We start from the raw sequence: 27,368 nt of genomic DNA on the forward strand, positions 1-27,368 counted from the left end.
CGGTCTCGGAATCCGTGATTGATCTGGACATATTCGAGAGCTGTACAAATCAACAATAGCGTCGTAAGTGGGCGCACATAGGCCTACTCCACGTTAAAAGTTAATGCAGAGCCAGTCCAGCGAATGATTGCCGAGTTTATTAATCACAGTCTGCAAGCAACTATGCACTTCTCAAAAACAATCTCTTTGGTTGGCAATACCGAACCGTGTGCTAAACGCAACGGGTCAGCTTTGCCGACTTAATATATCAACAGCATAAACTGTAGCACATTGCCAAATAATGCGTTGAAAAGTGTTTCCCGTTATAACGGTGGTCCCTATTTTTATTTTTTATTTTGAAAGCAAGTTGTATTGAATTGAGCTGAATGTTTGGTTCAAACCGAGGCAGTATATGTCTCATCAGTGAATGCAAGATCATTTTAATATCAGATAAAGGTTAAGATAGTCTGAAGATGAAAGAACCACACAAGTGTAGTCGAGGTATGATGTTGAAATCCGAAGTATTGATGGTGAATGATATCAAAATGTTTAGTATATTTTTGAAGCGAAAATGCTGTCAGTAGTTTCTCTGAACCCTGGAATGGTATACTACCCGTTTTTTGTTTGTATATTTGCCAATATTGAATTAGTTTCTCGTGCACCCCAGCGATTCTAGCCACTGCACTCTGGACACCAAATATATTGTGCTAAACCAGTGGTTCTTCACCTTGTTTCACCCAGCGCCCCTTTCATAACTTTTCATGGTCTGGCGCCCCCATATTTTAAGAACTGACGATGGGGTAGCGGTCCAACGTCCAAGTCCAGTTGTTTTTTCGGGTTTCGATTTGACTATTGGAAATATTTCACGTTTGAATCCCCCCCCCCAATTCCCCGATGACCAGTCGACCAATTAATGATCCAATAATTGTATGCTCTATTTTCAGGATTAAAGCAAGGTTCTCATCACAACTGTTGTGTACGGGCTCCGAGCCCACTGTACACAGCCCGATTTGGTAGCTCTCGGAAACAAGGATATTTAGTTAATCATTTTTGTCAGATAGCATTTCAATCATGTCTACTGTACAAATGGCTCTCACTTTCAAGGACTTGGTATCCTTGTATCCCTATGACAACTAGTACACCATCTGTTCCGTTACGCAATTTTCTTTTGCGCCCCCACATATCGCCCCCGAGTGTTACTGCCCCCTTTGACATCCAAATCGCCCCAAGGGGATGCTGGCGACATGGTTAAGAACCACTGCGCTAAACGGGAGGGGATTCAACCCAGTATATTTGCACGAACGCTTGAACCTGGGTCATGGTAAAACGGGACAATGGCTTTACATTTGAGGCTACCAGTGTCTTTTGTAATGACATTTCATTTAAACCTGTCGGTCAATTATCCTATGCCTTGAACTAAATATATGCCAACAAAATTCCGTAGTTTTCTATATAACTTATATTTCAATTTTGTTATTTGTATTTATTTACCTTTCTATTGACAAAACGTGAATAAATAAATTGTGATGAAGCTTTTATTGCTAGTTAAGCTATTTATTATTAAGAGCCATAAATCGATCTTGTCTCGATATTGATATTTGTGCAGCATTTTCGATAAAACCAAATGATCACGAAATGCATCATGATCAAGTTTAAAGGCCGTGAGAAATATTTCTTCGTGCGCATTATCTAGAGAGGGCTGACGCCAAGAAAATAAAACTGAAGTCGCTCGTCAAGATGCTTCATTTAATATTTATAAATACTACCAACTAGCAATATATGTTCTCAAACTACGTTTCTGTTTATGTAGCTTCAACCATCATATATTTGTGTTTTGTTCGAAAGCTTATATGTATCGCAGTGAATTTGACTCGTGCTTTGTAGTAGGAGTGCACTCATTCTTATATGAACCGTATATAGTTATATATATTGTTGGCGGCATATATGTTAAATTCACTCTTCCCTGTTATACCTCATATGTAGCCTACTGGATATAGAATCAACTACTCCCGATGAAGTAGATCCGATGCTCAACAGATCACTTCGTCGTAACTTTATCTCGTAATTATTTAAATAATAATATGTAGGCCTATAGGGCCGAACATACATATATCCCACTGATACTCATTATATATTATAAATTATAATTCTTTGATGAACTTATCTCGCATACTGCATGCAATCAATTGACATGTGACTTGTAGAATTTTTACTCCATATAGTATATTATTATGTGTCACAATAAATCTACTCTCTCTCTCTCTCTCTCTCTCTCTCTGGACTGTGACGTATCAGCGTTTTTCACTATAGGCGTCATTTTGTACACGGCGACTATGAGAACCAGTTTTACAATTAGTTGTCATGACCAATCCAATATTTGAACCTCTTTAGGAGAAGATGCAGTAGTCATATGGTTTGGCGCTAATGATTCGGAATTAAAGAAGTTCAAACAGCACATGCCGGTGGAACAGTACGCGTCAAACTTGCGTACGATCGTCGATCATTTTTCATCGTTGGGTATTCCGAGGACACAAACTTTTATTGTATCTCCGCCGACAGTCGATCCAGAGGTGAAATTTTGTGAGTGGTGTCGCTATTGTATATCATCTCCGACGGAAACAGACTGCACATGTTATATGTTAATCTTCAATTGCGTTCGTACTTAAGCAATCATTTCTAATGAAGCCTTCTCGGTTAGGCTGTTCCGACTGCTTTATAAGGCGTAACCGAACCACAGATTGTTCGTTATTTACATTGTTGCAAAATTAATTGTAAATCCTACGCTCTTCCTTACTAACCTTACTTTCGTCCTACGTCAGTGGTTCCCAACCGGGGGGAATTCCCCCCTTTGGGGGAATTTTGAAATTTTTAGGGGGGAATCTGGCTTTAATTTTTTTAGGAGAAATCTGGCTTTGGCAGTGTATCGGAAGATACACTGGGTTCACAAGGTTTTTAGATTTTTATGGTATAGAACTGTTCCTTGCAATTGTATATTTGTTAGGCGGATTTCAAGCTAGGTGTATGTTTTAATGCCTTCCGTATATATTACACCCCTTGATACAGTGAGGCTCACGAGACGATTTCGTTGGGTCTGCGACAGCCTCTCGACCAAATTGTTACTAAGCAGGGAAACATCAAGCCGAATTCAGCACCAGGCCGCTAGTGAAATTGTTTAACTGTTTAAGCCAACATATGAGCTAACGTGAAAAACATACGGTACCAAATTGATCGATTCAACTCAAGTCCATAGCAAGCGGACTTGGTGACTTATTTTTCGTCAGCGGCTACTCGACCGGTCAAAAACAGTTCAAATTTGACTGTACTTTGCCAAAGTTTAGTGCGGTCCGCATTCGCCATAGTTCGGACATATCTGAATATGTTTGGCCATTAATTGCTCAGTCAACAAATGGTTGCGCGTTAAAAAGCCCATTTTTTTAGTAACAGCTTAGTGTCCTATATGTTGTCGACACAGGCATATCTCACGCCTCAGTGAAATTGATTCACGTCACAATTTCCATTTGACTACAGGCAATTTGACGGTAATTTTTGACCGGCTTGCCGAGCATTAAATTTGGTAAAACGGATATCAATCGAAAGCTGACTCTGCACTGATTACGGAAATATAAATTTTATTCCGCTCGTGGCCCTGGAACTCCCACAATCAGCCTCGAATTTTTCATTGTTATGGAGATTGGCATTGGGACGCAACAATGCTGTCTGGCTCTTTTTCTCTTTAGCTACTCTCTCGTTTCGTCAGACAGCATTGTTGCATCCTGAGATACTCTCTCATTTCGCCAGACAGCATGGTTGCGTCCAAATGCGAATCTCCATAACGATGAAAAATTCGAGGCTGATTGTGGAGTCCAGGGCCACGAGCGGAATAAAATTTATATTGTTCGTAGCTTTGTACTATATGTCTCGTATGCCGCGACACGGCCAATCAAGGTTTCAAGGCTTCCTCAGTGGAAAATAGTACCGAAACAATAATTCTCCTTACCAAATTAACTTTCAGTTGCGAGCAGTGTATAATTTCAGTACTCGAAAAAAATCGTATATTACTACTCGACTCGAATCATTAAAATTAATACTCGATTCAGATTCGAGTACTTGAATCATTGTGCCCTGCCCCAATTACAATCGACCAATGACTATGGGATGGTGAACTCGCATCGCATCAACCAATCGCAAGATATTATATTGAAGAACAACTGAAGAATTATATCATGTCTTGCATTAAATTAGGATCTGTGCGATTGTGCTGGACTTTGCCCGATGGCATGTTGAACCTATATAGCTAATCGAGTCAGAAGTAAATCAAAATATCCATGCTGACCATATCGATGTTGATTACATCAAGACTTTCACTGGATCTACTATAGGCTGAGTGATCCGTAATCAAATTTCATAGCAAACCCAAAAAGGGTGCAACATTTAAAATAAGGTTGACAAGCACTTCTAGAGATTATAATAGCAGACATTTCTAGGAGCAGTTCTACTTGGCATTCGGCAACGTCTGGTTTTACGAGAGATGAACCGACTTAATGTATTCATGTCCAAATCTTTTCCCCAATGTAATGTCTAGATCTAAATCATTAAATTCATTCGAATACTGCCCTTATCTAAGTTCAAATCCATTTTCAAATCCATGTCATTACCCGGATTGCATATCAGACGTTTTCATTTGAAAAAATCAATCCACCAATTACAAGTTTATGAGGCGTATAATATGGGTATGCAATTGATGTTCCAACGGAGTATATAGGACATTTCGGACACTTGAAAAGCGAAGAAAAAGTATGTAGACCTGACGATTACAAAGTACTTCATTATTGTAGGGCGGAGATAACAAAGTTGGATTAGCAATGAAGTCGATCATCGCGGTCGTCAGGATTTATCAACCCAAGATTAGGGAAACCGGTTGATCGCAGCGCATAAAGTCAGAGTTATTCTCATGATTTAACTAACCGGAACAAACTATAGATAACTAACTATAAAAACTGCGTACACTGCGTACCATTCCTACGCACAATTATTCCCGATAATGACCGTGCCGATTGTATCCTAGGTAATGGCTTCACTAAACAAACAATCAAGGAATCATGAACGCACCATTGCAGAGCGATATCAATATTCTATAATCCGTTTCTTAGCTGTACCGTATAAATTGGACACGACTATTATTTCGCGATGATGATAATTCTACCAATACAGTGGCTGTCGCCGTATCGTTTTCAGCAGGCTGCTGTTTCGTTCAACAAATTGACAATTGACAGCCCACAACGCGTTTTCGCATTATGATGCAACAGATAACGCCACTTGATTGAAAACTCGGGACACCTCGACTAACCATCGTGCGTAACCTTTTCCAACTTTACTCGTCGCGATTAGCAGTTTTTAGTCACAGGATTTAGCATTCTCCCGGATCAGCTAACTTTATTATCTCCACCCGTAGTCGCTTTAAAGCACATTTGCACCACACCATTATGAAGCAATGCATGATATTTCATTCAAAATCCAGAGATGAAGCTTTAAGCACATTCTAATATATGTGGAAGAGCTTCTTGAAGGCGTAGAACTTCAATATACAATTGAATAGTACATTCATAGTGAAATGAACCCCAATATTTTCGGCTGACACTCAGGGGTAATCGTCAGCAACTAGTAGAGAAATGGAAAGAACATTGAATATCAACAATCGTGATTCAAAATATGACGTCATTAACACATGTTGGTACACTATTGGATATAACGGTTCAATTATTATTTAAATATTAATCGCAATCTACTGGGTGTAACGCTGTCCATATTCCCTCCGACAAGAACTCTTTGGTTGATATTATACTGTCTTGATAGATAGTAATTGATGTATATATTCAGCGTTATAATCGCTGATCGGTATGTTATGTAAACATCACCTATATATGAAACAGAAAACTTTTGATGGAAAATTTTGATAATTGTTTCCGACGATTTTGTTAAGCATCCAGTGATTGCCATGAGATCAGGCTGAAGCGATATTTTGGTAATAATCTATCGTTATGCCATACATTGGGAGAAACAAAAAAAGCATAAAACAGATATAACACATAAAACACCCGCGCCTGTTGTGCGTGCTCTATACCCACGGTCCAGAGTCGACTTTGATTTCCGAAGTTCACAGATTGCTACAGACTTATTATTCAACATGATTAGGGCATTTTTTTTGACATGTCAAATAATGTCAAAATTGTAAACAAAGTCAAATATTTTTACAACCTGCATTTCGTTTGTATCGTAGATTTTGCACTGTCGGGGAACTTATCATTTGACATTTTACAGCTTGTAGCCTACTTTGTAAGCCTACCGTTGTAGGACGGCCCATTGCCTGCTCATTGTGAATCATAAACATTCAAATAAAACAAATAGGTTGACTTGGTGTTGTGCTCAACGTACTGCAAAATTCTAACTGAGGCGAGACTGCGTGGGCATTGCATGTTTTTTTTGTATCAAGAAGCGCATTATGAAAAATTGTGATGTAGATACCTTTGTCAGAATGAAGCAACACGGTGTGTCACCAGCAGTGTACGCACGTACAACTTCAGTGTTGTCAGCCAACAACAGACACTTTCTACCCGAGAATGTAGGAAAGTATCCTTACTTGTACTAAAACCGATTTTAATTATTCCTATCATATAGTACGATATGTAAATACTGGAATTCTTCATGAGGCCAGATTTGGTTGAAATCAAGTTTTTTCATGAAAATATCTGTCAGTTTTTTAGTCAAAATAGTTTTTTTCAGGCCGAACTACTTCGTAAGGACAGACAGTTCCAACCAGAAATGAAGATAAGTAGACAATTCTAGCATTATATGGGAAACACCTAATTTACAAACGCCAGGTCAACATTTTGTCAAATTTAAGTTTTTTAAGGTCAAAAAATGTAAAAATTTGGATTTTTTAGGTAGAAATAATTGCCCTAAATATGATATTTAAAATAGAACAAGATTGAGTTAAATCGAAATCAAAGTACCCACGACATTGTTACTACAATGTGGTGACACATTGGAGTCGAATTAGTCCGGTATTCTTGAATAACACTGGTCAACACATATTTTTAGGCAGACAAAGTAAGAGTGGTTTTGGGGGTTCTGGAGGGCACTGATTCTGAATATGTTTTTTTCAAATTGGCTCTTGTTGTGCAGATAACCCATGGGGCTATTTTTACCAAAATCTCCAATTTTCGCGGTAATGATGACTAGATGTAAAGCCGGCTCAATCGTACTACAAAGCCGAGAAAATCAATCTACTTGTTATTTTTACACACAGAAGACTCTTGTCAAAATATAGCAACACCACTATATTTAGGGGTAATAGATTTATCATAGTTACAGATTTTCATGGATATCATGTGCATAAATAAACTCCAGTCATGTACATAAGTAATTAACTAGATACTCAAATAACGTGACATTAATTCAATTAGTTTTACGCCAACCACATATTGTAAATTTGAAATAATCAGTTGGAATATAATATTGTTGATATATTTTACATCACTATTTTTTTTGTAAGATTTTCGCCTGTAAGCTATTAGTGCAGTTTCTTAAAAGGTTCCGGTAATGGCTGACATAATATGTTCAATTGTTCATCTCATCTGCCCTGATATCTTTCTTTTGTTGTTCTGATGTCTTGGTCGAACCTCTCCCCTTGCTAATCAACAAGATGATCAGGAAATATATCAAGATGTCATAGCAGGAAGTGAACTTTTATGCTCATGTTTGTGCTCAAGTGTTCGATATGCAGATACGAATTTTCGGACCAACTGTTTGTGTTTGGGTGCTTTATGATCATCTAAAAAGTTTTAACATCTTAGGAGAAATTACATGCAGTGAATTCCTTCCTAATGTGAAATTGGAATCTTTCATCGATATTCGACTATACCAGATACCAGATTTAAGCTACTAGGTATACCCACTTTATTGACCCAGCGGAAAATTATCCATTTACCAGTCAAAAGAAAGGAGACGCACATGAGTATTGTAGTTAAGCCTTCCAAGGACAAATTTTATAGTTTATACTCCTCTTTAATCTTGGTAGAATGACCAATTGATACAGGAGCATATGTATTTCCGTGTGCAAAAGTACAATTTTTAGACTTGACAACCTGCTTTTTTTGACAAACAGATATTTCGCATCATGTCATGTTAATATTGATAGAATGACTGAGAATAACACGTGGGGTCTCCATAGTCAATTAGTTATTTATGCGCCGTATAAAATTAGAAAAAAACGACGATTTTTTTCCTACCAAGTGAAATATTTAAGGGTGAATACAGTAATTTGGGGAATTTTTAGGGGTATAAATATCTTCTGACAAAGAGCCAATCCGACATAACTAATGTAATATTCGTAATCAGCAACCTCAAAAACCCCAGAAAAGGCTCTCAGATGTTCAGCCTAGAAAAAAAATCATTTTGTTGATCAGTGTAATAATCAGATTTATAATACACATCCAAATCGGATTCTATAGGGAGAAAAACATATTTCCGATTCAGAATACCACGAATGCGGCGGTCGGAACCTGAAACAAAGTATCGAATAACTCGTTAACAAATTAATAAATTAATATTCAGATATGACGTTATTGTAACATTAGTGCAAATGTGTTCAAGATAGATTTATGACGAAATTTGGCCAAATATCGAAATCATCGAGAGATTCATCACTTCCATCGAGCACTGAGCACACGCGCAGGCCTACTATATGACTGCTATTATATGAATATAGAATATAGATGCTATAAAATTATAAAATATTATTTGTGCTACTGTGCTACTATGCTACTGCAATGATCAAAAATATAGGATAAGTTGAAGTTCATTTGTAAGTCAGACACCAATATATTCACAACAGTACGAAAACCAGGATATTCATTTAAGGATTTTCCTTTTCAATGATGATGATAACGATGATGCTTATCAACATGAAGTTGACGATGCTTATCATGCTGCTGCTGATGTTGATGATGTTAGTGGTGATGATGATGGTGGTGGTGATGATCTCTCATCAATCCACTGTCAAGATACCACCATATATCAAATGCACGTTTATAGTCTGCAAACAAAATATGCTTGATAAAAATCAGGCCTCCATTATAAGATGAATGGTGACGGTGAATCATAGGTGTAAGAAACAGGGTGCTTGCTCCGGGTTAGACCACAAAATTTATGAATGCATCTGTAAATTCAATGTAATATTGTCGAATCTACTTTACAAATGTAATGCTTTCTATATTTCTTGTAGATACGACAAGTGTGTGAGTCACGCGATTTTGTCGCTGTTGGCAATTTGTAGACAACAGAATATATCGGAGTACATCTCTTGGACCAGCGGGAGCTGCTGGCAGAATTTTTACCTAATTCGGTGGAAGGTGTATTGAGACTGAAAGGACAGAAAGGGGTGGTACACAAAAACAGAACCTCACTCAGAATTATATCGCGGTCATAAGTCCTACGTACCTACGTGCATACCTTTCTGCGTTCCTACGTGCATGTATAATTTGAATTAAAATGTTGTACTCCTTGTATACCACGGTATAAGTTTCGTGTGCCATGGGTGTATATTCACACCCGTATATCAGGGGTGATACCCGGATGCAAATACACACTCTTTCTGTTAAGAGTGCAGGCTCTATTAGTGACGCATGTGAACAGTATCGACAATATCATGTCTAAATAACGCTAGTGATTGGGAAATGATTTTAATTGTGCACTTTCGCAATCACTAACTTGGAATCCTCTGCTCACGGAAATACCGAAACTCTATTTGAGATCGTGTCTGATACAAGGATCATGGCACGTTCGATGGAGTGTCTTAAATATATATGGGAATAGCGTTTGCCCGCGCATACATGGGCTCATAATAACACGTCAAATCTGCATTATAATGATATTCCAGAGTATGAGCACCAACGTTCTGGAACTCGAACCGGAGTTTAAAACAGCATAGCGAACGAGTTTACTCAAGTGATTCAGAGAACGGTCGATCGGTAATGTATATCTTGACCAACGCTTTAAATTCAAGTTCGAGTTCAACATATGTCTCTGCATAAACGACTTTCAGTAACAACATATACCACAATGTTGTTTTGTATTTATGCTGTTTGGAAATTTTGTTAATTTTACACTATTTATACACCATGTATATATTCCTTTTATGATTACTGAAGCTTCTACTTAAAGCACAGCCCAATTTGGATCTGACATTTTGTAAGGTATCGCTATGACGATATCATGCCAATTAGGAGCCTATAGATAAACCGTCGATACATAGGAGTAGATTCTGGAGTCGACCCGGCCGGACTTGGAACGTATACCACCACACTACTCGCAGACGCGAATAATAAGAAAATATGTTGGACAAGGAGTAATCAAGTGCTTCACTCACGTTCTATAATGTTCATATTGATATTTTGACCGGATGAATTCAATTCAATCGTTTTCAAAGCCTTCTCACTGTGCTTGTATTCCGACTTCTCGTATACCAATGTAAGAATTCCCGGATTACAATTCACCGTGAGCGACCGAAGGTCGTCGATGGAAACGTCGTATTCCAATATGCATCTGAGGAATTCAACCTGCGTGAGACGAAAACTTGCTGAAAAACTGCAGTGACTACATTGCTCCGACATGATTTGAGAGGAGCCAGCATTGCACTCGAACATACTGTCATTGTTTACATAAAAGACAAAATGTGTAATTTTTGCTTTCATTTACCAAGTATATGTCTATCTGCTGAACTAATTATGAATATTCATAGAATCTTTCCCATTTTCTTCCATCAATATAACGCACAGGCTTCACCAATCCGCGACTGGTTTTGGATTTCGAAAAAGAAAATGATGATGGATATTGAATATTTATATGATGAGAATATTTTCAGTTTTCGCAACGATGGGCAAGGTATATTAATATAATCTCATACGATCATACTCATCGGTCTGTACTATATATGTCCTTATCGACAACAGCAGCGTGCTCGCAATGTCGCACTGGATGATAGCAATTCGCCACGAGCTTGTTGAAGGGGAGATGGGCCAAACTCAAACACTGACCGACCTGCTCACTAAAACACGGTGCAACTTCTCTTATTTTGTGCACAGTATTATTGAATATCTAACTGTAGACTTACCGTTTCAGATTGAAATACCAGCATAGTCCCTATAGTGGGCAACTGTTTGGTTTCCGAGAGCAATGAAAAACCCATGTCTCATCTGCTTTCAAACTATTGATGTCAGCAGGAAATACAGTGTTTGTTTGTATTACGCAAGGGGATATCATAAAATACTCAATAACAACAGGTATGGTCAGAAGTCTTGTCGCAGGAGGTTTTTGATGGGTAACGCATCTTATTGTCGAATCTCAACGGAATGACTGTTAATAAGGCAGCCTTACTCCAGAGGCAGACAAACATTTGTTAGCGATCTTGGAATAAATCATGATAAATTCCACTCAATATTAGGGTTACCATATTTTGGGATCCGGAAAGAAGGAAACTTTTTTTCAAATCACAAAAGTTAGATTACAGGACTATAGAAAACTGCTGGTTCAAAAATATTTACGGGTACTCCTCCTATGTTGACTAAAAAAGGGTCGTCTATCCAACTCGGGTCCCGAATGACCCACTTTACAATAATACTACAGTGGTTTTGACTAAAATAGTCCTATACTCCCGAAAGTCCAGCTCGAACATCCAAACTCCCGTGATTTATTGCGGTTTTAGTTGTACCAGTCCAGTGACCTGGCTTTCAAAGCTATAAAGGAGAACTAATTTCCAAAAAGTAGGACATTAAGCTTCGGAGGACATTTTCAATTTCTTGAAAAAGTAGGTCAAATCGTGCTAAAGGAGGCATGGTAACCCTACCCAATATCAACTCGTTAAATCGAGTGCTCATCATTTTATCTGAGTTTTATAAATCTTTATTCGCGTTTCTTCAATATGCTGAGTTAATATGTTTTTGCCCCAGTTAGAAAACAAAGCGAGAACGGTCTTGAGTGGCATAGTATAGTAGAATCTTCGCCAAAACGTCTATTGCAGCTGGGTGGCCTCTACCAAGTTATAAAGTGACCAGTTACCCATTTTGAGTTGGTGACCCTTGATATAATGGTAGTTGGTACTTGGTAGTAATGTTCAGCGGTGCATCAAACTTGAAAATAGGCTATACCTAAGCAGGCGCTGGGTTTATTCTTGCGATATTCATATGCTCAGAGGCAATCAGTGTGGAAGTACTTCTACTTGTTCATGGTACTTAAGTGTACTAGGCAAGAGGACGCCAGCTCAAACAGCGTCGCGGACCACTGACCGCATGACTTCAATATCGAGATAAAAATAGGCAACGCAGTTTAACAATTACGTTTTGATAACTCTACGTCAGAACAACGCTGTGCTCTCTACCATGGGCGACGGCCTTAGTTACCACGAAAGACATAACATTCCATTGCAGAAATACAAATACAACAAATATTATCATGATCATCACTTTCATTCTATTTTGAACTATAAGCTGCGCACGTTACCTGACAATACTCTTAAGCAACTAAAGCAGAGATGGCCGACTTTTTTGCTATTCACGGCCGCATTTCAATTACTTATGTAGCCTACGGCCGCATTCTAGTGCAGAGTCGTAATGAAATAACTGGAGGCCAAATACCCACGTTAAACTGCCCACGTCCATTGCCGGTGAACTCCGGACTAATCTATTTACTGATACAGGCTTACTAACTACACTGAAATCGTGAGTATCCATGTTATGAATAGCCACATGGATTCGTTTTCTAGTTGCGCGAAGTACGTAAATTTTTTCATATTCATAAGTGAATTTCGTCATTGATATCGGTATAGTTTCACATAGGACTATCAAATATTTATCTTTTCTCAGCCAATGTGATCAGATTCAACGGCAGAGTTGATGCAGAGGGTGTCTTCGCAAATGTAGGGAAGTTGTTAATGCTGTGCTGCATCTTTGGGTGGGCCAATTGTTATTAGTCCCATTTGTTGCATGTTGTTATTTCTTGACCTCCCATCAGTATTGTTGGTATATTGGTGTTGGTGACCCCGGCTATAGGCCTACTAGGCCGATACTATACTATATGTTTTCAAAATATATTTCCCCTTTTACCTAACCACTTTTGAAGCAAACTACGCTTCGATATAATCACTTCATTTTGGTCGTGAAGATGCTTCTTGCAATTTTGCAAGTAGCCCATTCACTACTGAAACTATGCGAAGTATACATGTAATTTGCTGTCGAAACGACAGACTTTGATACTTTTGAGGCCTCCCATTGTTAGTTAGCGTAGAATTAGCACATGTTTGTTATCACTACTTTTACTTGTAATTGAGTAAAAATTAATGACATAAAATCCTATTTCTACTTTGATCAGATCTCCGAATGCGGAAGTTCGACATATGCATCCAATACATTATAAAGTTCTAGTCTAAAATTGCCCACCTCATTTTGTTGACTCGCTTTCAGGATAGATCTGAAGTCACTCACATCCTTTGCCCTGAACATCCGATGTATGTTAACAATGATGTCGAAATCGGGGATTTCATCACTGGTGAAATTATTACCAGACACAGCAATATCCAGGTGTTTCACCTGCAACATGAACCAAGGTGTATTTCAACATCCAAAACACTGACAGCCGAACAATCTAACTTGGTATTGCTGAACAGAGGCTTTTATAGATGACCAATCGATGTGTTCTTCTTTTGTGCAATCAAGCAATATGTTATTCATCTAAATGCAATATGAGGTATCTGAGACATCAATCACCGGCAATAACGTCAGGCAAAGCCTTTTATCAATCCAAATATGTCGATATGTCATATGTTGATCAAGCGGTCAACCACGGACCTACCTTATACGTTTCGTGAGTTATTGATGGAATGAAATATTTACATATGGGCAGAGGTGGTCAAAGTAGTCAAGAAAGCTACTCAAGTAGAAGTAGAAGTAGCGACGGAAAAACCTACTCAAGTATGAGTAGAAGTACTTTTTCCATAAGCAACCTAAAAGTACTTGAAGTAGAAGTAGAATTGACTGACTTTAAATCTACTCAAGTAAGTAAGTAGTTGTGAAAACGATAGTAATTCGTTCGCATTGATTGTCAAAAGCTGCAAATTGAACTATGCGAAAGGTGCAGAGCTTGATTCATATTGATGCATACCAGGAGGTATCCAATTTTCGACAGCATAAGCGTTCGTCCGCATGATGGGATAAAATGATAGTATTGATATGGAAATGCGCTACTAATCCTCTGTTAACTCGAACAGCACGTTTTAGAAATTATCATAATATGTATGGCACCCTCCCCCATATCAGTTTGGTCGAAGAGCAATACGGAGAAGTTGTATCGGATACGGTGTAAACATTTTGCGCGATTAGTAAACATTAATATAAAAAAATATGGTGGATCGTAAAAATGCCATATTGTGTAGCTTTATTTCCGGAAATTAAAGGCCTTATAACACTTGCTTTTATACTTAAACATGTATGTTCTCCAGACAAAAGAACTGATACTAATTAGAACTCAAAGTATGATACTGGGAATTGAAAGTGAAATATAAATACTACTACTAAAAGCGGAAAATGTATTTCATGTCTTTAGTCCAGAAAGTTTCAAAAGGCTGTATGCTAAAACAGGTCTGAAGCTAAAAAAGTCAGAGCCCACTTTTCCAGATTAGGACGCGCCATGGACTGCTAGACTACGATATAAGCAAATGCTAGATTATGAAACATCAGTTTCAAACGTTATGATGGGCCATATATACTGTGATGAAATATTTCATATGGGTGGCAATGCGGTGTGAAGGGAACCACGCAACGCGCTACCTAAATTATATTCACCGATACTTTCGTGAAATCATATAGGTCACTCCATATCCACTGTGCGCGAAGCGTGACGGAAATTCCGGGCTTTTCTCAACTTTTATGAAAATTCATTGTAGATATTCCGTGAAAACAGCCGCGTAATTCCTCAGGCTATCTTCCTGATTGGAGGATTAAACTACTTCTACTTGACAAACTGGAAATATCGAAAAGTAAGTAAGTAGATCACAAAATATTATGGAGTAGAAGTAGAAGTAGCCAAAATTAGTTCTACTTGAGTAAGTACTAGAAGTAGAGGAAAACTACTTGAGTACTTCCAAAAAGTTTAAGTACTTGGTTACTGACCACCTCTGCATATATGGAGCATGGACGCATGGTATACCAAATCTTATCTCATGATCCGATCCCTACCATATTTGAAAACTTTAAACAGCACAGTATGCGATCTCTTTGCAATGGCATAGCCAGCCCTCTGCAGAGATACTGAACCGCATTATGGTCTTGTATTCCAAGTCTGGAGTGTCACTATGTCTAGACTCGAGATCAGGAGTGTCAAACATACGGCCAGCCAGACGATTTCATCCGGCCCGCGAAGCATTCCGAGTAAATTGAAAAATACTTATATTATCCAACACATGTGTAAGAACAAATCTTCAACTTCTTTTATACAGTAGACACTTCCATTAAATACTCCGTTAAGACAGCAAATGTCGAGCATCTTCGATGTCCATAGCCACATTATAGCCACACGACTGCGGACGGGGTGTTGTTATTTCACTCTGGTTGCGACTAGGAACGACTCGACGGCATTGACACCCAATTTCGAGAAGGAAGTGGTTGAAGTGCACGCTGAGTTCAAGGTTTTATAGGGGAAAATCGAACAAAAAGTAGTTCTTCATAGAAGCGAAAACGCCAATGCAGAACCGTTACAGGCAGTTTACATGTAGAATATATTTGGTACACAAAAAATAGATATTCAAATTTCTGTGGTTGCACTGCTGTGCCACTTCCGACTCCAAAGATCCCCGGACTCCAGAGAAACCCGTAGCGCGATTTAACAATAACAAAAAATACATTCCAACGTCTGTGGTTATAGTTGAATCTCTTGTATTCCTCACAACGCATGCGCCGGGCTAACGCCAGATCAAGTCTAAAGCCAGGTAAGCAACGAGCAGAAAGATATGCCAAGTGTCAACATCGTCGTTTTCGCCACTGTTTAAGAGGTTCATAAACTGTGTTCAACCAGCCAATCATCGTATCCATTTTCAAACAGGCAGCATGGAATGCAAGGAATCGGAAAATACAAGGTGACCCGCTCATCAGTACGAAACGGAGTTGGCACTCCTTCTGGCGCAGACTCGAAAGACGAACTCCGCGACCGAAAGAGCAAGTAACGGGAGAAACTCTTCATAATATGATAGAGAAATCAAAAAGAATAAAGAACGCGGCGCTCGCGCGATATACGTTTAACTAAAACCGCGCGTATTCCGGCCAGTGGGTATTTTTCGCTCGATATAATGTTGTGATTGCAGTATAGGCTATCTTGTTTTAAGGCTTCAAAAAGCCGCCTCTCTATTTGATCCATTTCCTTTCCCATCGTGGGAATGTCTTGTGCTGTAAATGCAATAGACTCAATGTACCAGCCAGTCATGGTATTTTTGGCCAATTGCATTGTACGCGAATAAAGGTATTGTTGGTTGTTAGAATAAAATCTACTATGACTCGTGGTGCAATGTAATATATATATTGTTATGATAATTATATATATGCTTTTAATAATAAAGTATAAAATCATCGACTCATCCAACCCGCGAGTGATTTGAAGGTTTGAATCCGGCCCGCGACGCAATTTTAGTTTGACACCCCTGCTCTTGATATACTCGGGCTATAGATAACCCTCAATTCTTATTGCAAAGGCAATATTCTAGTAAATTCGTCAAAGCCTACTTAGAGCGTAATAAGCTCGATGTTAACCGGATTTGACTAAACCATTCCGTTTCCCCTTCCTCTTCTATTGCAAGTGTATGCTGGATTGGTATCGTATAGGCAAGTTATAAATTTATGGAATATACTATGTATCTATCCAGCTTGTAGTCGTCCTCTAAACGATATTGAGTGTCCCTGTTCTGAAGTCCACTGACCTTTTGTAGTTTAATTCCAGATGTCTCCCGTAAATCGTCCAGCGTGGTGTACAGTTGTTGGTCGCAGAGTATTTCGATCAATGCCGGCTCAAATAATTGTTCAAAAAAGATTACGACATCGAGCATGTGAACCTTTTTGAAGCGAAGATCCATTCGCTGGGAAATCAAAATTAGTCATTTGACAAGCCACAATGTTCGATGATGTTCTATTCTTTTTCAGGACGTAATGAATCGAATAATGAGTATATAGCCGCAGCATAAAATTACACGGGAACTGATGACTTTTATGAATCTCAAAATTAAACAACTGAGACCCCAGTTTATTTGCGTTTCTAGCTATTATGAAGGGCGTGGTCTGAGTTGCTTTTCCAAAATCAGATTGCTGACTCAACTTGAAGTAAGTTGAACATCGTGCTCAATTGCCGCAATGTGGGTGTCTTCATTGTATATTCCTACGCGCGTTATATTTACGTTAGTGTATCGGTAGATCGTTTTCTTCTATAGTACACAATGATACGGCTTGGCAGAATACAACTATATCTATGGGTTCGTCAATACCATTACATCATTTACATGTTTAAAAACTAATTATATTATGCTTCAGGATAAATCACTAGACATGATTCGCCGTTGAGATAGATTTCCACCATATAATTGTTAGCAGTATTGGTATATACAGGCTTGTTATTAAGCATGCATGTGATATCTCACCTCTTTATTGTAACTTGCCATGGTATTTCCGTGGATGGTGATGGAGTTTATTTCGTTCTTCAGCGTGATGCTACAATTATGAGATTTAACTCGTACTTGGGCAACCTGAATATTTCAACGATTAGATTCTTAGTCCAAAAATAATAGCAAATATTATGACGGGAGATATCACGTAGATAAGGGGTGTCAAACATACGGCCCGCCACAAGATTTTATCCGGCCCGCAAAGCACTTCTGAGTATATTGAAAAATGCTAATGTTATCCAGCACATTTCTAACAACGTTTTAGTAACAAATACTTCCATTAAATGATCTCTCAAAACAGCAAATGTCGAATATGTCCATTGTCTATAGGCCACATTATAACCACCCGACGGCAGAGTTGCGGTTCCAAGACACCATTAGGAACAGGTCGGTGGCGTAGACATGAACACAAAGCAAAACCGCCAATATGAAAATATTATATGCAGGATAGATGGAGAATATAACAGTTAACAAAGAATCCGTGTTCGCAGTGCTGTGCATTAAGCTTCTGACTCAAAAGATCCCCTGCGTCCAGGAAATCCCGAATGGAGATCTAATAATGCCGAACAAAATTCCAATGACCGCTTTTACAATTGGATCTTTTGTATTCCTCCCAAGTCACAATACATACGGAGAGTTAACGACACATTACAACTTAAAAAATGGGAACATAGAAATCTGCCAAATTATATCGTCGCTAGAACCGTCCCTTTAGCGGTTTATCACTCAATTCAATTGACCGACCATCGTATTTTCGCCAATTCCGTTACTTGCGTATAAAGATGTTGCTAGAATAGAGCATCTACGGTCCGTACATTGCGGACCGTGATATAATGCAATATACGATTATACAAATAAGCTTGATAATAAAACATGCAAGTGAAAATCAAGGGGATGGATTCAGACGTAAAAGTTTGGAATCATGTGACTATGGTCTGGCCCGCGAGCCATGAAAAGGTTTGAATCCGGCCCGCGATCCAAGTTGAGTTTGACACCCCTGTCGTAGATGCTTCGAGATCATTGACAGAGTAGATACCTGCGGTCAATCGACATATAGCAGTGACCTTAAACTAAGGTTACCATATTTCTGTGACTCAAATTCCGGGCACTCTTTAGCGCCGACTAGTGGATTTGAAAATGAGTTATGAGCACACTGCCTGTCAATATGACGTCACATTAGCAAATTTGCTTATAGACCAGAGGTGGTCACGATCCAGTTCAGGAGTATGTGGCTGTGTGTTGTGTAACCGGGACCGAAACCCACATTTTTCAGCCCCTTCCTGTCCAAATAAACAATTATTTTGGTCCCACCATAGTGTATTCAATTCAACTTTTTTTGGGGGGGCTGCTATATGCATCTGGTCGTTAAAATTTTTGAATGAATTTTGTCAATAATATTGGTTCTTCCATATTACTAAATAGTTTTATCCACTCTCCGCCCACATGATCAGAGTTAGAGGTAGAACTGGTGGAGGATGATGACTTAGAAAATGAAGGGAGCGTAATTGTACATCGTTAAGTCATGTTCATGTCACACCGATAAGATTGTTTTCAGCCGTATGCCATTGTGCACCACGGATCTCTATAAACACCTCACATCCAGTGTTTCCAGCCCTTAATGGTTGCGACTCCATCTCCAATTTGAAAATGTTCCGTGGCCCAGATCAAAATTTGACGAGCTGATTATTAAAAGAAATCAGCACCTTTGCCCAGACTTACTCACGGGCTATTTTGGAAGCTGATTACGTTCAATATCTTGGCGAACCCCAGAATAAAGGCAAACGACCACCACGTTTGGAACCAATATCTTTGAATAAAGCATTAAAACGGCCTTAACCATTTCTAGGAATATATCGTTATTCTCCTACAATTGCGAATACAATTAGGCTTATTTCAGTGAATGAAGGTTAATTTTATGTATATTTTATTGCAGTTTTTGCGAGGTTGGTGGTCCCATATTAAAATCAAGAAATGTGATGGTAAATCACGCGCAGCGCGAAGAAACATATCATGTAGCATAAATATTCATAAAAATAATGTTATTATGTTGATTTACGAAAAAATTGTGAGCCTGCGTCAAGCCTTCAAATTTCCGGACATTTAGGCATATTTTAGAAATTCATCCCGGACGCAAGTTTGAACAGTGACAGGGAAACTCCGGAAGTATGGCAACCCTACCTTAAACACGCGACCCGCGAGACCTTTTTGTGCGGCCTGCGTCGATATTTTGGATTTTCAATTATGAGACAATATTTAAGCTCCACATATATTTTTATCTGATTTGAAAAGTTATAATTTACTCTAAATTTGGTTCAAAAACCGACAGACTACAATAACACATATTTTTCAAAAGTAATCATGCGATGGAAGATCATATACGTCACATTGCCTATATTTATGATGATAAAACATGACCAGCAGGTGATTCGTCACAAAAAATTGTGACTTGGACTCGACCTATCGTAGTATTACTCCAACTCGAACTGACTTGATGACAAAATGAAGATGATTTGACCGGACTCCGAGTGGCCTGGCTACAAACAATGGTCGCAACAAACTAATCGCGTGCCATGAGGAATATTGTAATAGTTCAAAAAGTCGTAGATTGGTGTCTCGCCATCTAAGTAAGTCGTTACGGCTACCATTGGCATTCTGTAGCCCGCTTAATGTAATGTTATTTACATCTTGGGCACAATGGTGGCGAGCAACGTAGTGGTACGCTCCAGTGTTCACCATTGAAACACAAATGGATTGTTCGCCGATTGGACAATTCTATTACTACGACACATTGATTATTATATTTATGTTGTTATTTATCTGTTCCAACATTTGAAGGGAAATCTGACGCTGTTTTGATTTGACTTAATAGGCAATGACGTGATCACTAGCCTTTATTAGGAGTATACTTGAAAACCAGGATTAGGCAACACTGCTCCAATGCTGTGATATCATCATATCAATCATTGTAGAATTCCAAAATATTCTAGCTATAGTTGCGGCACATCAAATGTCCGCTAGCTGCATATCAATAATAATAATAATCGTCATATTATATTTTCATCTGCCCAAGACACACACACACACAATGTACAATGCGATATACAAGACACACAATGCGATGTAATGAACATATAGGGGGATGCCGAACGACCAACCACTTTGGGTCGCTAGAACTGGCATCCACCTCGACCTAGTGCCCGATGTCACAGTCTTCTTCGATGTTATTCTTTCTTCGTCGGTCCTTTTTAGAAGATATTTCTTGCTCTTTTTCTTTCTTTATCGGGGCTTTTTTGTCGCTGTAAGAACAGCGGCACGTGGGATGAGGAGCCGAGAATAACCTCCTACGGCGGGAAACGAACCCAGTCCGCCTGCGTAGATGGCGCCGACGTTTACCATTACGCTATCTCCCCGCTTTTTTGATGATCTGATGCATCCTCTCGCATGGTGTCTATATCTCATAATTTTGGCAAAATATGCTCACTGTCTACCAAGTAGGCTACAAGAATGTTTTACAAATACTTATAAATGTGATGTTTTAGTGCCCAGCCTAAGTTGCTATAGTGGTAAATCACATCTTTGGAATGCGCACGGGATGTCAGTCAGCTGGGTCGGCTCACTTTCCATCGGACAATTTTATCCCGTCAAGTAAGGCATAGCCTACTTCGCATGACATTGAATCCCCATATTATAATTGATGCTGCGGCCGGCGGCGTTATCAAAAACTGGGAAATTGGCCCGCGAGCAGATTTGAGTTTGAGAACCTTGACTTAGAGTAACGTAAGTGAAGTATTAACCAAGTTAATTGTCTTCTAGGATAAATCTTAAACGTGAAGCAGAGAGACTTCAGGCTATGTATGACATAACTCACTTTCCAATCGAAATATCCCATTTTAGAGCCATTCCCTTGATATCCAAGAATCGGACGAAGCGTAATCGAAGAAAGGGTGTTATGTCGTAAATCCACATTGTCGACCTGAATCGAAATAGCGGTAAACTTAGTATTTCTCGATGATTTTAAAAGTCAAATATGGGTCAACGGAACTTTCCAACATGAAATGTTTTATGTGGGTGCGAAGATACCCATCTTTGGTTAGGGATGGGGGGCGCAGGACGATAGTGGTGGAAATACCAGAGATTTGACTATTTTAAAACTAATTCATGAATTGTAAGCATTTTTATGCGACAGTATTAAGGTAGTTTGTGTTATTATAATACCGCTTACAGCTCATGTATTTGTTCTACATCAGTGTTGAATGACATAACATAAGTCACCGTGGTCGAATATTTATAGAGAATATGAAATAATCACGCTTAAATCATTCAATATTTCCTCCTGCTTCTTTGTTAGTGGTATAGGGGCGGATAAAGTTCATAGTAAACTTGGTGTAGAATAAAATATTACAAACAAAAAAGTGGACACAATGACGTCCATGTGTATATCGCAAACAAGACAAGTTACAGTTGTTTTCAAAAGAATGCGACCTCCATACAAGTACTTTGTTTCAAACATGTGATAAAACAAAAACGGTGAATGAAGTCCGGGAGGCGTCAGTTTGATTGAAAACAGACACACTGCCTGACAATTTAAACTGCAAATTCCCACTTCAATTGCGTTTTATTATAATTATCAAACGCTGCTAATAATCATCGTAACATTGCGATCCGTTACAAATGCATGTTACGAAACGTATTGTTAGGTCGAGTCACGTAGGCCATTTCATGGTAAAACATACACGAACTCGGCGATCCCCCATGCTTCTTGCTATTAACTCCATCAGCTCATCGGACATGTTACAGTTGCAGAAGTTCAAATCGTCGAGACCGTCACTTCTTGCTGCTAGCGATCCAACGACGTGGGCTTCGTCGCGACTCAGCGGAAAGCATGACGTGTTGATGACGGAAAGACGTTGTATCAGGTCGACGCAGTTAGATTCGTATATTGAAGTGTATAGCTCCATGCGAATATATCTCTGGTCGAAATAGTTCTGAGTGCTGTCTAGCTGACAGTGAATCGAGTGTGCAAGAATTGTTTTTTTCTTCTCCCGATCTGCGGAAACGTATACAATACCGATTTTGCGGTATTCAAATTCATGGTATTTGTCGGTTACAATGGTGATTTGCACTAGGCCCACGTTCCTTATTTTTGATTCTGTGACTGCCGACTTGTAGCACGGCCCACTTCTAGTATTTTGTAAGACATCGCTTACGCGGACGAGATAGCGAGGAGGAGCCTAGATAAACATCCAACCCTTAAATATAAATTCAGAAGTCGACCAGATCCATTCGTGTTGTAACTGTGGATTATACCACTACGATACCACTACGCTATCTCGCCACTATATAATGCCGTATTATTTACATATGTGTAATAAACTAAATAAATCGGGCGAACGAAAGCTGTAGGCTGCATGGTGACACTTTATCGGGACGAATGTGGGCACATGACTTGGGATAACTTCGGACACTAATCGATATATAAATACGTGATTAGTCGAATGATACAGAAACCAGGGATGTTGAGATATGGCACGTCGCATTTATTCCGCTCCGCACTATTTCGGTTTCATTCAGAGGTGGCCAGTAACAAATTACTTCTACATTTCCGAGATAATCCAGTTGATTTGCCTAATACCACTTACATAAGTAGTTGTGTTTTTGAATACTTCCACCACAATGTTTTCAGGCAGAACAACTTACTTTTTACAACTTGGATTTTTAAAACTAGTATTTAGTTTTGAGATGAATTTTACGGGTGACATTGTTAAAATACTCGGAAAAATCCCCTATATCCCGGTAATGGAACATTGTTGTTTGTAGTATTCATGGTGTTTGTCGACTATGGTCAGTTATACACCTGACCAGACCATTTTTCTTCATTTTTAGTCCGTATAGACACCGGACTTGTAGCACGGCCCACTTCTAGACTTTTTAAAAGACACCGCTTACACGGATGAGATGGCGAGGAGGAGCCGAGATAAACCTCCAACACTTAGGTAGGAATTCTGGAGTCGACCTCGGTCGGACTCGAACCCGCAACCCATTGATGTTGCAGCTGTGGATTATACCGCTACGCTATCTTGCCACCCGGTAACTGAATGTATTTGATACACTCTGCCATTTCAGGTAGCTGAATAGCTGTCATGGGTCGGGTCGGGCATTTGTCATAAAATCGATTCCTATAGCCATCCTATAGTTTTCAATCAGCTGAGTATAGATGTCATGATCAGACCTTTGACAAGCTCAGATGGTGTTTCCATGTAGACCAAGCCAGTAACGAATCGTCGAACCACTGACCATCGTTCCGCATGAAGACCTTCTTTATCAAAGGCCCGGAATCTGTTAATCTCCATCTCCGCTACAAATCTCGCTGCCAGGTATTCTTGGATGCTTTGGTTGCAGAAAAAGAATTCGAAATCACCTTTCATCAAACGACGGCTGAGCAGATTTTCACCCGGAACTTTTGCCATTAAATCTTCAACGTCGTCGGCGGACAGTTCATAATGTTCCAAATCAGCTATCTTGAAGATAGCTCTTCCTTCTTGCATGCCTTGAAAGGACATCTCTTTCAATTTGTTTACTACCGACGGGATGTCTTCGCATTTTCGTATGTTTTTTACGTGTTCAAGAGCTGCGATGATCCTATCGTACAGCTCTGTGATTGTAGCCGGAGGAGGTCTGCGTGGATCTTTTCCCATTACAATCGCCGTTAAAATTAGGAAGACCGGTTGGGACATTATACGGAGCAATCGTGGCGACATTCTTTCAAGTCTTTCCCAAAGGCAGACTCCGTTTTCTCCAAGAAGGGAAGTGAATAGTCCACGTGCGTCTGGTAGGGTGAAACCATTCAACATAATAATATCCTGCGGTCGGGCTTCCGGCGGTAATTCCGAGATCCTGCATTCACGTGAAGAAACGAAGATTTTGACGTGCCGAAGGATATTCCGCGCTAAAATATTGTATAGAATTGTCCAGGTGCTGTATCTGTCATGTTTTCTGATGCTTCGAACTTGGCTGTCGTAAATAGTGAACCTTGCTTGATCGAGCCCGTCAAGAAATAGAGTTGCTTCGGATTGATTTTCGTCCAACCACTCGAATGCCTGATCTTCTTCGGATTCAGTTTTGTAAAGTCCGTCGAATAGAAATTTTGACGGCTTGATATCGCTTTCGTCTTTAACGTCTCTCAATTCAATAAAATGTACCATCTTCTTTCCCTCGAACTGGAGATTTTTGTTTTTGCCAGAAAGTAAGCCAAGAGCTTGTCGAGTTAATCTACGTGTCAGTGTCGTTTTTCCTGATCCCGCTGATGCGACGATGGCAGTAATACCAACCGTTTCAGACGGCTCCAGTTTCCCCCTCCGCTCTATCGACGCTATTACCTCGTCAATTTGGATCGGTTTACTTTCAGTCCCATCCTGGTACTTGAATCTGACTTCATTTATCAGTTGATTTTGTACAGCTACATCGCTTTCATAACGACCTCTGTAGTAGGTGGCAACGTCAACCGTACGCATCTGCGGGTAAACTACAAAGCTCGTCTCTTGTAGACCGTTGTGCTGGAAGTCATCAATAATTCTCACCGAAGAGCGTTCGTCAGCATTAACGTTGACGATCTTTATAAGTCCCTCGACGTCTGCAACAAAATATTATTCGGTGTTATACGCATTCTCGCGCTCAGCTAATAACTATAAATATGATGTTAAAAATAGCTCGTCTAGTTTTTAGATCGCAGAGTTTGGACGGATAAATATCGTGGCAGACTATAGCGAGTATTTGCGACACACAACATACGGTGATACAAAGCTAATTTATTGCCACACCGAACAAACCTCTGCATTGAAATTCATTGTCCTTCGAAATGTGGTCAGAAGTCATTCTTTGGCTCGTATTTTGCGACTATAGTACATGGACATTTCGTGTAGCATTTTACAAAAATGAATAAACATGACAATAATGATTTTACCCGTAGATTGCTGACTCTTCGCCAAATTTTTGTCGGAATGAATCAAACTCATTGCTTGCTGTATCAGTCGTTGAGCCAGAAACAATTTGGAATCACGATGCTCGCCTGCGTTCGTATGACTTGCTTCGTGGTAGAAAATATTGGTTTCGTTGACGACATTATGATTCCCGGATATCACATTCATCCGTGAACCTATGAAGCTCTGATCGACATCACCTTCTGCCAACTGCGCGGTGTTGATGCTTTGTCCTGTGGCCAATGACCAGCGTTCAATCATATCATTTTGTAAATGAGACAATGTTGAAATTGCATTCTATAATTAATATATAAACTTCCAAACTAAGAATGTGGTTCAATTGAGGTCGATTTCTCGCCCTTGTGCAAATTGCAGCGCTTTTCTAAAAAAAATGGTCAAAGTAGTCATTGTTGATGGTCAAGTACCAAGTGGAAGTACTGTCACAAATCCATACACAATAGGGTTGTCCAAAATTTGGAAAATCTTAAAAATGCTCCGTGATAGTTTCTCATTCTATAGATTATTGATTTAAAAAAATGAGCCTGAAAGAAGCTCACAGGAAAGCCGTTAATGTTTTGATCAGCGCGTTTGAAAGTAGCTGCCCAAGAATGGCCATGCCACCGACCATAGAACGGCGAGAAGACTAGTAATCACATAACCACGGCTCTTGAATCTTGATTGGCTAATCGGCAATGCCTCAATGATCACGACAGCAGCAGCTTGCTGATTAGGTGGTCAAGGAGTCTGCTACAGGCGGGGATTCTGAAAGCGCATTGTTGGTACGTTGGCAGATGATGATAAGATTATTTCAGGACATGTCGAGGTACGAAATACATGATGAACAAGCAACAGCTGTTTCACACAAACATATACAGCATGACCGCTTTATTGTGAAGGAAACGTCTGTAGACTGCATGCCGTGTTTTCATCGAGGGAAAGCAAAGGCGCTTATACAAGTGGCGAGCGAATTCCTCGTTTCAAAGAGGTCCATTATCATTGAATATCAAACAGCACGGATGACCACACACTTATCGATTTCAAGCTTCACTAAAAATTCAATTGTAAATGAATTTCAGTAAACTCTTTATGAAATTTGCAAGGAAAAACAAGCCAGCTAACTATGGAGAACATATAGATAGCATATTCCGAAGACCAACGAGGTATCGGAGCTAAATTTCATCGTACACTATCAACATTATTTACCTGAGATCCGGGAGGGTGATGACGATGACGCGGTCTCGCAGTCGGAAGTACCACTGGGTAGATCGTTACCTCCGTCAGCCATGATGCAATCTATATGATGTAAAATAACTCGTACAATACTGAAAGTGCATACACATACTCACATGGGTAGATTTTTATCTTTTTTGAATTTGGTCAGTTGTCCTGTCAAGGGTCTCCTGCGAACTATGGACCTATGAGACATTAATCGTTCGACATTGCAACTGTGAAATGATTGCAACATCCATAATAAATTGATGAATACTGTAGGGCAGTGGTTCTCAACCTTTTTGACCTCATGGCACCATCTCAAAGGAAGAAATTAGTTCGCGGCACCCTTGTACTACGAGTAGGCTATCGCGAGTGGCGAGTAGCGTAGTGGCAGTCTTTCTCAACCAGCGCACCGATTGGCTTGCTCAGCGGTGCCGCTAGTAAATGTGGTA

At 39.5% G+C, this 27,368-nt stretch overlaps 1 protein-coding gene across 1 annotated transcript; it reads right to left on the minus strand.

Moving 5' to 3' along the window:
• Window positions 1-4,673: 4,673 nt before the first annotated feature.
• On the minus strand, window positions 4,674-27,111 carry LOC145458015 (uncharacterized). Its single transcript, XM_080336317.1, has 10 exons — window positions 26,908-27,111; window positions 23,958-25,358; window positions 22,462-22,775; window positions 21,597-21,701; window positions 17,705-17,809; window positions 16,994-17,149; window positions 13,680-13,760; window positions 13,470-13,619; window positions 10,406-10,595; window positions 4,674-9,073 (listed from the first exon to the last, which is right to left on the minus strand). Exons 1-10 carry the CDS (start codon window positions 26,987-26,989, stop codon window positions 8,988-8,990), a joined length of 2,670 nt encoding a protein of 889 aa, XP_080192443.1. The 5' UTR covers window positions 26,990-27,111; the 3' UTR covers window positions 4,674-8,987.
• Between the last annotated feature and the right edge of the window lie 257 nt (window positions 27,112-27,368).

Source organism: Botryllus schlosseri, chromosome 2 (genome assembly GCF_051294905.1).
Source record: "Botryllus schlosseri isolate E-star chromosome 2, Bs_hap1, whole genome shotgun sequence".
NCBI lineage: Eukaryota > Metazoa > Chordata > Ascidiacea > Stolidobranchia > Styelidae > Botryllus > Botryllus schlosseri.